Consider the following 17,192-nt stretch of genomic DNA (forward strand, 5'->3'; position numbering starts at 1 on the left):
AACCATCTCAAAGGGAATTTTTCTTCAAACTGTTCAAAGCCTACACCTACCTGCAACTAAAGCATCCTTAGGCCATCGGCTGAACCAATCTATAGTGCATCCAGAAATGAGAGCAGGGAACTTCAGGGCCCTATTCCGGAATTTTTCACCTACTGGTGAAAAGCAAAGAACCACATGAAGGTTCTGACGGACTCTGGTCATGAAGTAGTCATACAGAACCTCACTGGTTGGAGGTCTACGTGGATGTTCCTTTTTGAAGGTGGGTATGAGGTCACTAATGATCTCATCTACTTCATCACGTGCAAATAAGTTTGACACCTTTGAGAAAAAGGAAGATTTTTTTCACACTTTATAAGATGATCCAAAATAGAGTATATAGCATAAGGTTCATTTAATAGATAGCATTTCAGGAAGACACATACGTTTCAGACACTGAAGTTGTTAGGACCCACCCCACTCCTTTAAACCAGAACTTTTACTGAAGTTATTCCATTAAACACACTGAAATCTAACTTGCTGTAAAAGTAAAACCCACTCTCCCATGTGAAAAACAAAGAATCCATGTACAATGGCTTTGCTTTCTTCTCTTAATATTCTAATAACTAGTAGAAATTACTCTGAAACACACCCCTGAAATAAAAAATAAATAAATAAAAACAAACAATAAAACCCATCCCATCTATTTTGGACATAAATTTACCATACAAAAACTAACTGTACACTAAGGAGATATTTAGTTTAACAGACAATTTTGTTAAACTTAAGCGATGTTCCCCAAGTCTCAATTTTTTTAAGTTATCCTCATGTCCATGACAGCTTGTCAACACATTTAAAAGGGTCTGACTTAGACAATTTCTCTGTATGGAATGATGATGCTCATTCTTAATTTTGCAATAGCTTTGTCTCACTCTAATCTAGTATACAAGATGGTTTCCATTTTTTATAATACTGTAATGATAAAAAGCACTTGAGTTTTAGTTTGTGAAAGTGTGCCCCTTGATATATAAAAGAATATTCAAATAAATTTGGTTATTTTACTTCAGAATTATAAAATTAAAAAAGCAGAAAAACAATCATGAGAAGACATCTTACTTCTCCTGATGATAAAACATTGTTCAGGTATTCCAAGAAAGACTCATCTTTGATCTCATTGTCTGTAAAAAGAAAACAGATGCCTTTTCCTTGCAGTCCTGCTGTTCTGTACAAGAGTTTCAGATCTTCCATCAAGTTTAAAGTGTTGTATGACCTACAAAAAAGGATATTTTTACTAATATTCGTTCCTTTTAAAAAGGGCTTACGTCCCTTTAAAAAGAAAAAGAAGCAAACTTACGTAAGAAACCATGTCTTGGAATTTAAGGCAAAAAGGTGCCAAAGTCCAGGAATTTTCATTTAGATTAGCGGGAAACACATAGCTCATTTCAAAGTCTCACATTAAATACCTAATCCATTCTTCTCTTCCCTGCTCTTTTTCACCTCCCACATCAACAAAAAAATAAAAAATACCCCCCCCCAACCTTGCACTCCAAACCCACCAAACAAGCTGAAAACAACAACAAAAAAAAACCAAACCTGAAGTCTTATCATGCTATTTATTTCTCTTTTGCTAGAAAAAGTGAAAAGACAGACAGGTGTTGTCTCACAGGATTTTGTCATGTGCTGGGTGCAATAAGATAATTTAGATTCTATTGACTAATTAAAAAACTCAAACTAGTTGGCCTTTCTGGTAAAAGTCATCGCCAATAGTGGCACTCACAGTTTCACAAAAAGGAAAGAGAGCAGCAGCAAACTAAGAGATTAAAAAACATAAAAATTATTAGACAAGGTGTGGTGGGTTGACCTTGGTGTCTGCATAGTTGTTTCTCTCACATATTCTCACTCCTCTCTTCCGGCTGCTGTTGCGCAGCAGTTTTTTTCTCCTTCTTAAATATGTTATCGTAGAGGCACTACCACCATTGCTGATGGGCTCAGCCTTGGCCAGCAGCTGGCACTGGCTCTAACTGACACGGGGGAAGCTTCTAGCAGCTTCTCACAGATGCTGCCCCCTGTAGCCCCCCGCTACCAAAACCTTGACATTCAAACCCAACACACAAGGTTACACCGGAATGATCTCTCTTGCTGGATAAAGAAGTGCAATAAAAGCTGAGGTTTCTAGGATGCCTACTGGTTTCTTATGTAACCATAATGATCTCATGTATGACCTGAAAAATCAGAAAATGTACAATAGTTCCCCATTACTAGGGAGGAGCTCCGGAAATAAATACATTGGTTTTATGATCTTTTTCTTGTTGATTAAGAAGAAAATTTTTTTGCTTTTCAGCAAAGATATCATAATCACCAAGATAAGGTTCCATACATGTGTTTATAAACAAGACACTTCAAAAGCAAAGACACCACTAAAATTAGAAACGGACACAGAAAAGACACAAATATGCTATACCCTTTTGTTTCAGCTGCAGGGGGAAATAAGGATTGGAAGAGGTATTCAGTTAGTTACTCAAAATTAGACAAAAATACTGACGTGAAAAAAATACTTTAAGTTATACACTTTAAGTGTATACTTACTTTAAGTTATTCAGTTAGCAATATGACTATCATCTACCTTGGTGAACTAAATGAAACCATTTAAAATCCAACAATTATTATCTTTAAGAACTCACAGAACAGGAAATTTTGGATTAGCAAAAGGCAAACTATTCTATCCAAGAAGGATTCAAAATTTTTCCCAGAGGTATTTTGGCACAAATTATTAGATGTGTTCTAGATAAACACCTAAGGTTAGAAAAGCTCGGAGTTTAATTTTGTCATCAGATCACACTTCTACACTTGCTTGTTGACCCACTTGGAGAACTCCAAGGGGTTTGTAAGGCAGAATTATGTTTTATCAGAATCTTTGATGAGTCTTTCCTAAAATCATGTTTATTCAAATCTTCACTCAGTCTATTCTTCATTATAGTTTCTTTAATTCAGCTGCACACATCAGGTTTACAAGCCTTCAGGTGCAACGGTTCCCCAGATCTTTTCTGGACTTTTTTTTTCATGGGCTTTAAATAGGCCTTCTTATGATCCTCAGCCTGCCAAGGCAACTTTAAGTGGGAAGCTGCACACCACTTTCTTAATTCAATGTTTCACCCTCTAGTGGCTTCATAATGCTTTGGGAATAATATCCAGCAATTTGTTATTGCTTGTTTTGTCTACTGTACTGTAATCTCTCCTGAAGTCATTCCTATTTCAGATAGATCTTCTGATGAGATCCTTACCAAGAGGCATGTGAATCTACAATTTCTTCTGCAGCCAACACAGCTGCAAAAGAATTAAAATAATGTCGCTTCTCTACAATGACATCTTATTTGAGTGCTGAAAATATTTCCTGATCACTGACTTGTCCTACAGGCACTTTGGGAGGCACTCACATTCTAAAATATTCAGGAGTTATAACTTATTTTTTATACCTTTTGTGGGTTATTCCAAAAGAAACCACATTGGGTTGAACAATATGAAATAAAGCAAGATATACTTGGAAAAGACTGTCAAAATACTGACATATACATAAGATCTACCAAATTAATGGGCAGGGATGAGGATTCCACCTCATCACACATGTTATTTCAAATATAACAAGATAAACTCATAAAGGCATTATGGATAGATAGCACCTACAAATACTTCCAGTACAGTTTAGTGTACTGTGTAAAGACACAGTAAAGATAACTTGACACTGCCAATATTCCTTCTCATTCTGTGAAACACATGAAAGAATTTACTACTCCAAAGATGGTAAAAGCTCAGACTTATTGTAGAAAATCAAGCAAATTTAGTAAGTCTCAAAGGATTTTTATGTCTTTCCCCTCTAGGCAACAGTGCTCAGCCTATGTTAAGCTTGTTCTTTCTCTCACTGCAGAGATGGGAGCCTGTTTTATTTACAGGAAGAGTTCAAACACAAAGTACTTATTTACTTAAATTTTAATTAATGCTCACCTTGTTAACATTATCTGGAACGTATCATAGCCAGCTATGAAAGATGCCAGTCTTGTCAAGCTCTGCTTTCCTGAGCCACCAACTCCAACTAAAAGAGCATTTCCACGAGGAGTGCGAATCACCCGAGAAATCTGTGCAAGATCAGAGTTACTTATTGCTATAACGTGTAAAAGTTACACACCCAAAAATCCTATGCTACTGCAGTAATAAAGTTATATTAGAAATGCAGAACAATTGGAAATTTTAAGGTTTAATTAAGGGATTCTATATTATTATTAATATATTCTATGGTCATTTACACTTTGCAATATTTTCTGTAAACCTTCCAATAGTATAGCAACCACTTGATTCCATCACTATGAACTTTCAATTATCAGTACAATTGCATCTCACACTTCCACAAAGCACAAGTCTCAACTGTGATTTGTTAGTGATGTGCTATCATAACATGATAGATCATTAAAATTGGGAAGGAAATAATAATTTCCCCAATACCATACCCTCTGAACAACTTTAGTAAGGCTCATCTCTACAGACCCCTTCATTGTGATCAGAAAGACAAGTTGTCCCAGGCATGTTAAATTCAGGAGGAACAGTCTCCAGTATTCTCTGCAGCAGGTAACAATACTACCTTTATAATCAAACTTCTTAAGCTTCTAGTTTACTTGATTATAAAAATGCACATCGGTATGAATATTTGGTCACAGTGGAACATCTCCCAGGTAGATCTCCTTTTTTTTCCCATTTCATTATTATCTTTTAAAGCAAAAGGTAGTAGTTACCTACTACTCCACATTTCCCTTCAATTCAGGACAATGCAATGTAAACAAACAGACCCTTTACAATTCAGAGCAAAGAAATTTTCAGCACTAACTGTGAACTGCGTGCAGCACCCATCCCACTGTCCACAGCCAAAAAACAATGCCAAGAAATCTGGAAAAAGGTAGAAGATGTTACCTGCTGCTGAGAAAATATGCCTTAACACACAGGAGACAAACTTGCTCCACACCCCATCAGTTGCATGTGGACAGATACTCATAGTATACAGAAGAGCCTACATTAATTTCCAGAACAGCATGGAGCCACTTGCCTCTCAAAGGAAAGGTAATACCAACCAGCTGGTTAGCAGCTGGTCTTCTCTGCACAAGCAATGATGCAGAGTATTGGCTCCAGTTCTAATTATCATCTTGAACATTCCTCTGACACCCCTAGAATTCCATCATGCCAATAAGCAGCCTGGGATACCTATTTACTTGCCTTTCCTCTAACTTTTTTGAAGTTATTAAAAATAGTCATGTCAATTTCCTGCAGTTTTAAACCCATATATTTTATGTTTTGAGTGCAATGTACTTGTTATTTTTCATAGGTTAATGTTTTATAAGCAAAGATAAAATCAAGTATGAAGGCTTACTCTAAGCGTACTTAGTATTTAACCAGAGAAAGACAAATAAATTTGCACACCACCCTTGGAATATTGCTGATCACTTCAGTTATGGCTACTAGACCTTTTCCAGGAAGAGGCACACAAGCTGTAAATTGGAAGCTTTATTCTCTGTTTAAGGTATTCCTCAGCTTTAACTCATTCAAGTCATACTACATCAGCTCAGATTAGGCATTACCTCAACTGTGCTTACCTAGCTTTCTCTTAGAAGCTGTCTCAAGTATAGCTAATGCATAAAGCTCAGACCTGCACAGCTGTAAATGCTACTTTCAAGAATATGGGATCAGAGAAGCACTATATATTCATTTTATCCAAGTAAAAGTTAAGATAATGGTTCAGGTATTTACCATCTATCTACCCAAAGAAGAGATTCTTGAAGACAGGTGGCTTTTCAGTGAGAAAAAAAAAAAATTTTTTTTGCTAGATTCCGAATTTATACAGATTTCTTTACTAGGAATAAACCAGAAACTTGTTAGTGAGTGTGATAATGAATTAACAATTTTCCTAAAGAAATCCATAGCAGAACATCATCCATTTTACGGAGATCTTAAAAGAAAGGGGCTAATTTTGTGAAATGACAAGAATCCACCCCAAAATTTTGAAAACAGTACATGCAATGCATTTGTCAACTATAATTAAATTTAAATTGTTTTGATATTTATTATATTATTTGTTAGGATGGTACAATCCAATATTCAGTTCTTAATAATTTATTATAAGAAATACAGATAATCTCACTGTGTAACTGAGAACAATAGGGTTTTTACTTTAAAAAAAAAAAAAAGCTTCTCCTTTGCATGAAGCCCATTCTGTGTGGACAATCCTATCAAGCTGTGCTATGCTAAAAGTTATGGTCAGCTCCGATCCATATTCAAAGGAATTTTAAAAGAAGTGAGCACACTATGGATCTACAAAGGAAGTTTGGACTATATTTATTCCTACTCTGCTGTGTCTACTCCTTCATAAGCAACCAATGATGTCCTAACCTGAATTTCATTTGACTCATTCCAAAGAGAGGAAGGGCTCTCAGAAGAATTAACAAGTTGAAATAGAGTTAGAATAGTTAGGACCATGATCCCACCAGACATAAAAGATAGATATAAAATATTAGTTCCATCTGGTGCATTTTCAGAAAAGTTGAGTTTTAATACCTTGTCACAGAATGACAGACAAAATATTTGCTAGCAATAAATTACTTGCTTCGGTTTTAGAAGTAATTTATTTTGATTCGTGCATACCTCCACTCATAGGTGCTGAGGGCAAGTGAACAACAACAACACTAAATGGCAATCCAGTAGGACTGTACCTTGACTAAATGAATCATAGCATCCTCAAAGAAAACCATGTCCATTCCAGTACCACGGATGTTCTCATTGTATGTTTGTAAAAACAAATTTAAACGATTCCGTAGCTGATGAAAGGAGTAAATTGGCTCATAGATTTTGGGAATATCTAAATTAACTTCCTCCGATTTTTCACCTAGAACAAAAAGGAAGTAACAAAACCTCAGCAGTTTAAATGATTGACGAAGGCTCAATGTGGGGATAAGTAAGTGAAGGTATTAGAAGTCTCTTTAATCACCCAGAACTAGGTTTATTATACATAATATTACACATTAGATGTACATATGAGAACACTGCCTATACCCTGAGTACAAGGAACAGTAAGTTCAGCTGCTTAAATTTCAAAGACAAAACCAGCAAAAACTAAGGACCCTTCTTTCTCTACATCTGAAACTTGAATGATGAAAAACTGAAATTAACTTAGATGCTAGAAGCAAAAGTAGCACCAGAATATTGCAGTTAAAAATTGCAAATAATCTTTTTTGTAAGAAAAAAATACTCTAAGTTGATTAAATCATTGCACTAGCGAAAAAAAAAAATTACTACTAAAATGAGTAATTACCACAGCAATAAAAAAGTATATTCACTTTGAAAAGGCATACATTTGTTTCATCGAGTGATCTGAAAGCCAGAAGGAATTGTCAACTCTTCCCCACCCAAAGGAAAGGAGGAAATAGTGCTGCCGTCTCATCTTTCCATTCATAAGCATTAATCATGCTTAAAGGTAACATGCCCTTCATTAGTAAGAATTGTTACTTACAGCAAATAAAATCACAGAAGGGCTGAGGTTGGCAGGGACCTCTGGAGGTCATCTCGTCCAACCCCCCTGCTCAAGCAGGGCCACCTAGAGCCGGTTCCCCAAGACCATGTCCAGATGGCTTATGAATATCTCCAAGGCGGGAGACTCCACAACCTCTCTGGGCAACCTGGGCCAGTGCTCAGTCACCCTCACAGTAAAAAAGTGTTTCCAGATGTTCAGAGGGAACCTCCTGTGTTTTAGTTTGTGCCCATTGCCTCTGGGCCTGTGACTGGGCACCACTGAAAAGAGCCCAGCTCCGTCTTCTTTGCACCCTCCCTTCAAGTATTTATACGTATTGAGGAGATCTCCCTGAGCCTTCTCTTCTCCATGCTGAACAGTCCCAGCTCTCTCAGCCTTTCCTCATAGAAGAGTTCTTTAGTCATCTTTGTGGTGCTTCGTTGGACTCTCTCCAGTATGTCCATGTCTTTCTTGTACTGGGGAGCCCAGACCTGGACAAAGCACTCCAGGTGTGGCCTCACCACTGCTGAATAAAGGAGAAGGATCACCTCCCTCGACCTGCTGGCAACATTCCTTCTAATGGAGCCCAGAATGCCACTGGCCATTTTTTTCTTGCAAGGGCATATTGCTGGCTCATATTCAACTTGCTGTCCACCAGCACCCCCAGATCCTTTTCTGTAAAGCTGCCTTCCAGATGGGTGGCTGCCAGTATATACTGGTGCATGGGATTTTTCCTCCCCAGGTGCAGGACTTTGCACTTCTCTTTGTTGAACCTTATGAGGTTCTTGTCAAGGTCCGTCTGGATGGCAGCACAACCCTCTGGCAATTTTGTGTCATCTGGGAATTGCTGAGGGTACACTCTGCCCCATCATCCAGATCACTAATGAAGATGTTGAAGACGACTGGACCCAGTATTGACCCTGGGGGCACACCACTAGTTACTGGCCTCCAGCTAGACTTTGTGCCATTGATCACCACCCTCTGGGCTCAGGCATTCAGCCAATTTTCAACCCATCTCACTGCTCATCCAGCCCGTATTTCATCAGCAAATAATTGACAAACTTTATTGGAAGAGTGCCAGCAAGAAGACACCATGAGGTTTTTTGGTTGGTTCGTTGATTGGTTTGCTTTTTCCTCAAAAAATCATAGTAGACACAGTAGAATTTTGCTTTTGTTTTTGTACAGCTAGCTCCATTAGTTTCAAGATTTCATGATCTATATGCTGCAGGATATATTTTTCCAGTTACCATAGGTCAGTCATTACTAACAATTGGTTTTGCTAAGCGTCCTCTTGCTTACCAAAGAAATACATTATTCATAATCTTATCTCCAACTGGTGGAATTAAAATCAATTAAATAAGTAATTCCAGTAAAATAAGTATTTCCCTAATGCTTAGTAAAGCACTGGAAGTCAGTGGAAAGGGAAGTGAAGGGAGGAAAAAAGCAATCAAACTGTATTGTATTTAGAATAGTATCTGTAATATTTTTCTCAATTTAATTTTTTCTCCATTTTATTCTTGCATATTTTGCTTTTACAAATTAGCAGTGGTCCAATAATCATGCAAGTTTTCCAAGCAAAAAAAAAAACACCCAAACAAAAAAAACCAAACCCCAAACATATATAGACACATACACACTAGTTTAAGGAAATTGCCTTTTAACAGCCACCCTTGATGCATAAACGTACTACGCATTTTTAAGCCATATTTCTATTAGCATCTATTTTATCATATCCCCTTCCCTAATTCTTGCCATCTCCATGGTTATCAGAATCCATCTTTACCAGTTCTTTCAGGTGAATCCCTTAAGAAGTCAACAAAGAATGCATCAATTTCAGGATCCAGCAAAGCTTTTGTTTCTTCAAATCCCTCCTCAATGAGTTTTGCAACAGCTGCATCAAACCAGTTTACATCTTTTGAGGTTGTGAAACGATCAGCAATAACACACTTACATTCATGCTTCCACAATTTTATCAGTACCTATATTAAAAAAAAAAAAGCACATTTCAGTCATAGAATCATAGAATTATAGAATCATAGAATCATAGAATCATTAAGGTTGGAAAAGACCTCTAAGATCATCGAGTCCAACCGTCAACCCAACACCACCATGCCCACTAAACCATGTCCCTAAGCGCCTCATCTGCATGTCTTTTAAATACTTCCAGGGATGGTGACTCAGCCACTTCCCTGGGCAGCCTGTTCCAAGGCCTGACCACTCTTTCAGTAAAGAAATTTCTCCTCATGTCCAGTCTAAACCTCCCTTGGCACAACTTGAGGCCATTTCCTCTCATCCTATCGCGAGTTACTTGGCAGAAGAGACCAACCCCCACCTCGCTACAACCTCCTTTCAGGTAGTTGTAGAGCACGATGAGGTCTCCCCTCAGCATCCTCTTCTCCAGACTAAACAGTCCCAGTTCCCTCAGCCGCTCCTCATAAGACTTGTGCTCCAGGCCCTTCACCAGCTTCGTTGCCCTCCTCTGGACACGCTCCAGCACCTCCATGTCCTTCTTGTAGTGAGGGGCCCAAAACTGAACACAGTATTCGAGGTGCGGCCTCACCAGTGCCGAGTACAGGGGCACGATCACCTCCCTGTTCCTGCTGGCCACACTATTTCTGATACAGGCCAGGATGCCATTGGCCTTCTTGGCCACCTGGGCACACTGCCGGCTCCTGTTCAGCCGGCTGTCAACCAGCACCCCCAGGTCCTTTTCCTCTGGGCAGCTTTCCAGCCACTCTTCCCCAAGCCTGTAGCGTTGCCTGGGGTTGTTGTGGCCCAATTGCAGGACCCGGCACTTGGCCTTGTTGAACCTCATACAATTGGCCTCAGCCATCGATCCAGCCTGTCCAGGTCCTCTGCAGAGCCTTCCTACCCTCGAGCAGATCAACACTCCCGCCCAGCTTGGTGTTGTCTGCAAACTTACTGAGGCAGCACTCGATCCCCTCATCCAGATCGTTGATACAGATATTAAACAGGACCGGCCTCAATACTGAGCCCTGGGGCTCAGTCAGATTAGTCCTGCAACAAAGCTATGCCAATTTAAAAGCCATGCTTTTATTTATTTATTTATTTAAAAATCATATTAACACTAGAAAAGAAACAGTAGCATTTTGGGGTTTATTCAGGAGAGATACCTTGAGCTTCTCATTCTGCCCAATAGCATTTCAAGCTTACATTCAGTTAACTGTGCAAGAAGCCTTAATGTAGCATTCCAAACCAGAGCTTATTTACCAAATTAAGATTTTATTTCCCTAGCCCTAAAACCATAACCATACCTGTTAACACATGTTTATGCACTGATAAACCATTTTTTTAACTGGTCATTAAGGAGAAGGTGGGTGGAAATAATAGCATCATGGCATGAATAATTTCATGCCAAACACCGATGTCACTCCCAATACCAAATCCAAAGTACTTAGAGAAAAAAAATGTATCAGTGTTTATATTATTCCTTCTCCAAATTCAATATACCTTTAAAGTCCTTCAGTTTGGTTATAGGATGGAGAAGGAAAACCTGACATGTTCTTAATCTTAGCAGCACCAGTTTTAATCCTACACTATTACTACATAGTAGTAGAAAAAATTCCAAGTGCTCCTTGAAGACCTCTTGTTTGAGCCTACAGCACTTAGTACAAATGACATATACTATGTCAAGTGCCAGAACTAACATCTAAATTTATACAATCAGATTTTGAGCAATTGTTTGTTATACTTCAAAAGACATTAATTGACAATATATATACATATAATCATCTTAGTGCTGTATATTTTTAGCTTCAGAAATTAAAATCAATTCAAAATTGGTGTTGTGCTAGTGTGTCTTAGAAAAATCTTTCATTTCAAAATTTAAATTTTAGATGTAGTAGAATTCAGGAGCTTATTCAACAAGTGGGGAAGTACATTAAACATGAAGTGATTATATAACCCAAACGAATAAAAAATTTCCCATGATTACCATAAACATTGCTTTTCCAGCACTTCATGTTTCTGTGCTCAAAACACTAAATTACTTTTCTTTAAAATAATTAAAAGAGAAATAATGCATAAAGTATTGAGCTTTTCTGGAAGAAAGGTGGATTATGGAAAAAAAAAAAATCACTATAACTCACTACTACTTCCTCCTTTTAAGCCATAAGCCAGAAATCATTTGTTAGACAGACATTAGGCAGTGACTGAAAGCCTTAAGACACTAGTGGAGAGAGGGGAACTGTTTATTTTTTAAATCAATATATACGCATTTTCCTTGGGTTAAAATAAGTTCATTGCTCCTCATGATTTTCTTTGCTCGCTTCTTTCAAACAAACTAGCATTTGTCAGTAATAGAAGAAGCAGATAGAAGCAAATGCCCTCCTGTCAGAAGTTTTTTTTGTTATAGTTATGAAACAAAGTTATCTTTTCAGTTGACACTGTAAAAGCTAGACTAAAACATCTTTGCCTCAAAAAAACACTGAAAAACTTTTTTAATCAGAAAATTATATTTTTCTAAAGCAAACTCAAATGCCAAGAAGTTAGAATATTCATCCTCTTTGCTGCACTAATTATACACGAATTATAACAAAGCCACTGATGTGCTGCACTTACCTTTGGTTCATTGATCACTTCTGATGTAGTGTTCAGCATTCCTTGCCAAATCCTTGAGAGGTCTCGAAGGTTGAAGACATAATGGAACTTGGCTGGTGTGGGCAACATTTTTAGCTTGGTAATCTGCCACAGCCTGCGTGTCAGTGGAACCAATTTGGCTACTGTTTTCTTCACATCTTCTGAAAATCCCCTCTCACTACAATAGTGCCCTTCCCCAATTACACCTGTGAAAAAAAAAATTGCCAAATGAAAGGTTTTTCTAAGACACACTAGCACAACACCAAGAGCTACAATCTTCTTAAGTTTCTTTTTCTTTTTTTAATCCCCAAAACCTTTTCTAATTTGTTAAAATGGATTTCCAGTCTTTATTCAAATCTTGATTCACCTGGTCTTAACACCATTCTGCTACCAGCTCACTGGGTATTTAGCTCTTAACTAACTGTCCATTAAAAATGTTCTTTTGTCTACCAAAATAGCTTCCATAGTCTTTGAATAGCTAATCTCTTCCCTGAGCGCAATATGATCCTGTCATTTGTGAAAGTCTAGCCATTAGTCACTCATTCTTAGCACCAGTAGCACCTTAGCAACTCTCCAGCATTGTCACAAAAACCAGGAATGGCCTTCATGCCATTCCTCCTAACACTTAGCATATCAATAGATTCAGAGGTGTGATTGGACCTGAAAAACTTACAGATTGATGAAGTTGTAGGTGGGCAGTGATTACGGAAGGAAAATGTGCTGCTAAGCAAATCAGAGAGGGATTAAGCCTTAATTTTAATCATAATGTTTATATATACAGGGATAAAGAAAAATCAACTACCATTTTCAAAAATGGAAAGGATACAAAGCTAATTTCCCTTTACCAAAAATTTTGTCAATGGAAGAATTAGAAGGCAGAGTACAGTTGAACACAGAAAATTGTCTCTTGAGCCTCTGTGGAATGTCATTGCGACCCCCCCCAGGGTGGATCATGGCAGCCAAAAACTGAATGTCCACAATGTTGGTAAATTCACCAGGCTTTTCCAGGTTATACAGTCCATGCTGTTCCATCAGTTGCCTAACTATCTCATTAGTGACCTGTAAAATAACCAGATATTATGTAACAGAATATTATACACAGAACTAAATGAAATACAAAACATACTTATGTACTTGAAAGACCTAATAAAGAGTATACCATTATTTTCTCCCCCAAACTCCTGCCTATTTGCTTCAGGAGAAAAATGCACTGCTAGGAATAAGCATATTTAGATTGACCTTTTCATCGGTAGTATCTGTGGACAAAAATCCTGGGAGTAGAAGGGAATCCCTAGCTTAGAATTAATCCTTCATATTTCAATTCATTCTCACTTGATTGCTGCATGATTTCCAATACTGTTGTATTGGAAATACTCCTCCCTTTTTAACACAAAATTTCCAGTTTGTTCTAATCCAGCCCAAGCTGATGCATCTTCACACATTGCATCTGCTACAACAATATTTTGATGAAATTTCCATGTGTAACAATCACAAACATGGTTTTTCAAGCTGCAAACATAGAATTACTTCCATACAAAATAATGCAAGATTCCTTTCCTTAGCCATAAATGAACCCCCTGCTTTTCTGTTTGACCAGATGAAAACATCTCACAGACAGTACATTATACGATTATACTTCTCCAGAAATTCTAGTTTTCAAAGCAACATACTTCAGAATCGTCTTGCCAATGTACATAACGATTACTTCCATTTTTCCTAAAGCAGAGAAGTCACTTCTTCCCTCTCAGCATTCAGAGTATTTTAATTATCGTCCACACAGCCAGTTTGCTATCACAATTTAGGTTTTTTCTAACTTTTTTAAATTTTTTTTTTAATTAAAAAATGAGTGTTTGTAAAAAACATTGTTAAAATTATACAGGCATCTTTTAAGGAGTACTCGAACTGCTTCTTTGTAGACGGTATATTTATTTTCAATTAATTCATAACAAGATAAAGCTAGATGGGTTCTTTAAGAAGACTATGTAAAAATTAAGCACTACATATCAAATTTACCCCCTACTGCCTGATTGAGAAGATAAGCCAGTTTTACAGTGTAGCAAGGAAAGAACGAAAATATGTTTTGCCTTCTTTTTTTCCTTTTTTACAAACTAACCTGATCTCCCCATTCATTTATTATGGGCATATTCACATCATCAATGAAGACTGTCATCTTTTTGCCTGCAGGCGGACCATAAGTTGTGCCCATGCGCTTGTCCACATAACTTTCTATTGTACGCTGTTAAAAAGCAATTATTAGCATAGTTACAAAGAGCCCTTTCTTTCATACATGATTCAACTATTTAAACGTATTGATGGTTTTGTTACACAGAATTTTACTAAGGAAGGTTTAGACAACACATCTGCTGGAGGTAATTTCAACTAGAATGTCTGAAATCTCATGCATTAGGTTGGTATCAGATATAACAAATGTATAGTGTAGACAACCACACCTAACAGCTTCATCATTCTGAAACCATTTCAAACTTTTCTTTCATTTTTTCATTTATCAGCAAAATTGATGGTTACTAGCAATAAAGATTAAACTAATAATCTGTCAGATCTGAAAGATGTGATTTTTGAAGACCTTTCCAGAAGACATCAATGTACTTCATAAAAGCAATGATAAGTAAATTCACATACATAAATAGACTTGATGAAATAACTTTGCTTAATAGTAGATTTACCATTGCTTTTCTTCCCATCATCTTTCCATTGCCCCATCCTTCTAAAGGTCCAGTTTTTATTTATTCTATATCAAGTGAAATCTCACTTTACCATGCATAGTTATTCTTCAGTGCAAATCTAAATATCTGCATTCTTACATTGTGCCTAGGCTCCTGTACAGCAGCCTGGAAAGCCTTCTTACACAAATGGCGTCAGTTAGACCAAGATTTTAGAAAGTCAGAGCAATTTAAAGGCACATGTGTCATAACAGACAATGCTTTGGTCTAGACTGTTATCAGAGATTTGACTGTTAGACTTGCACATCTACTTCAGATGCCTTGGTCATCAACAGACTACCATCTATCATCAATAAACTTGACATCTATTTTATAAAAATAGAGGTACTGACACTACTTTTTGTTTCTATAGCCCAATCAATAGAGGAAAATACTACGGAAAATAAGACCAAAATTACTTACTTGTATATTAAACATGTTAATAGTTTCTACTATGCTGTAGAGCCAGATGATAGATGATGCATCAAGCTTATAGACAGCACTTCTGATTACAGCACAGACAGTACTTTAGCTTGGTATACCAAACCACATTAAAAATATTTCCCATATATATTGCCAGTAGGTTATAGAAACTTGAAATAATTCAAAGTAGCTTAGTAGAAATTTGGACAGACAGTACAGTTCAGGATTTAAGTATTCATAGTTCTATTTAGAGTAGCTGCACGGCTACTCATTTTTAATGAGTAATTTCATTTACTGAAATTTAAATTGAAGACAGCACACTTTTTATGACAGATTGTTGTGGGTAGCACTTATTTTACACATGGCTTTTAGTGAAATCTGAGGGAAGTCACTGACAGCTCTACCCAGTTAGTGAGAACTGATACATTTGACATAAGCACATTAAATGTGATGAAGCAAATAATATGCATAGTATTGTAATAATCCAAGAACAGCTCAATAACTACCAAAGAAGTTGAAGGGAACATGGTTTTTACAGAAGTCTTTTAAATCATGTGTTAGGACACTTAGTCCATTTGAGCAGGTGCTTTTTTGTTTCTACACTCATCTTCGATTAAATAAACCACTTTCAGAAGCATCCTTCTGGCAAATTCTCAGAACAATCTCTGAATCCAGTCACGTTGTATTAGAAAGTGAATGACTACTATACCTGGAAAATTAATGGCGTAGTTGCAGATGAAAAATTCAAACTCTTAGCCATGTGGTTTTCTGGGTTATATTTTGACATAAAACCTTTGATGATAACAGTCTTTGCAGTTCCTTGCTCTCCGATTAGTAGGACAGCCTAGACAAAGACAACATTGACATAGGACAAAACAAAAGAGCTGGATGTCTTGGCAAAGCCTCAGCAATCCCATTTAGCTTTTAAACTGAAATGGAACTAGAACAGTTATGCAAAGTGAACTCTCAACAAGGGACATATGGAAGCAAAGTAGTTAATGTCTTTTGCATAATGACTTTTGCAGGCCTCACAAGTTAAAAATATTTGCAGTTAATGGTCGTGTCAGCACGATTTAACTAACAAAGGAATGGATTGTTAGTAAAAGAAGTTGATTATTTGAAAAAGGATGTACCGTTTAGAGCCTCAGTATCTGAAAGATTTCAATTGCTGTTGTTGTTTACCATATCCTGCTTATCTGACACAGTTTTGGTGAAGAATGGGTTGCATAACCTAAAGGTACATAGGCACTGCCCCATGCGGGCAGAGTTCATATCAGCAGAGTCTGGCACTCTGCTGCCCTGTTTGCTGCCCCCTCTCCAACAGCTACATGAAAAAATTGCTTCTGTTCTGACCTGATCTCAGGTAAAACCGTAATTATGGTTATTTCCACTACAGAAAGGATGGGTGAGGGGAAGACAAAAAAATCTGGAAGCAGTGAGTATTCAAGAGTTCAAGCATATTTACATGAATGTAGCTCCTGGAATCACCATTTTATATTAAAAAACCTAAGTTCTTCCTTTTCAATAATATAATATTTCACTTCTAATTCAAAAACTTTATCATGTATACTGTTAGCACGGTTTAGATGTGAAATATAAAAAAAGTACCTTGCCCTGTTTCGCAATGGTTTCAATAAGGAAATCCATTCTCACATTGTCAACATTAGGCACAAGAATGGAGCCATACTCTGGAGTGCTGCTACTGGGATATACATACTCTTCAACACATGTATTCCAATGCATCCATTTACCTAATAAGAAAGAAACAAAGTTAATGTTTTAGAAATACAAGGCATCGTTGCTTCTTTTATTTTCCATTGAGTTGACTCATCTGTCAGTGACTTTGTCTCACTAAAATCAGACCAAAATTATAGAATCATATAATCACAGAATCTTTCAAGTTGGATCTAAGAGGCTTACTTTCCTACATAAAT

At 37.1% G+C, this 17,192-nt stretch overlaps 1 protein-coding gene across 1 annotated transcript in view; it reads right to left on the reverse strand.

Moving 5' to 3' along the window:
* Positions 1 to 17,192, reverse strand: part of DNAH5 (dynein axonemal heavy chain 5) — a 160,875-nt gene that overhangs the window by 35,655 nt on the left and 108,028 nt on the right. The window contains exons 46-55 of the mRNA XM_075142467.1: positions 16,867 to 17,009; positions 15,968 to 16,102; positions 14,229 to 14,351; positions 12,961 to 13,174; positions 12,098 to 12,321; positions 9,300 to 9,495; positions 6,723 to 6,895; positions 3,976 to 4,106; positions 1,093 to 1,246; positions 51 to 318 (exon numbers count right to left, since the gene is read on the reverse strand). Coding sequence (XP_074998568.1) covers positions 51 to 318; positions 1,093 to 1,246; positions 3,976 to 4,106; positions 6,723 to 6,895; positions 9,300 to 9,495; positions 12,098 to 12,321; positions 12,961 to 13,174; positions 14,229 to 14,351; positions 15,968 to 16,102; positions 16,867 to 17,009 — 1,761 coding nt within the window. The remainder of the gene's footprint in view (positions 1 to 50; positions 319 to 1,092; positions 1,247 to 3,975; positions 4,107 to 6,722; positions 6,896 to 9,299; positions 9,496 to 12,097; positions 12,322 to 12,960; positions 13,175 to 14,228; positions 14,352 to 15,967; positions 16,103 to 16,866; positions 17,010 to 17,192) is intronic.

Source organism: Calonectris borealis, chromosome 2 (assembly GCF_964195595.1).
Source record: "Calonectris borealis chromosome 2, bCalBor7.hap1.2, whole genome shotgun sequence".
NCBI classification, from domain to species: domain Eukaryota; kingdom Metazoa; phylum Chordata; class Aves; order Procellariiformes; family Procellariidae; genus Calonectris; species Calonectris borealis.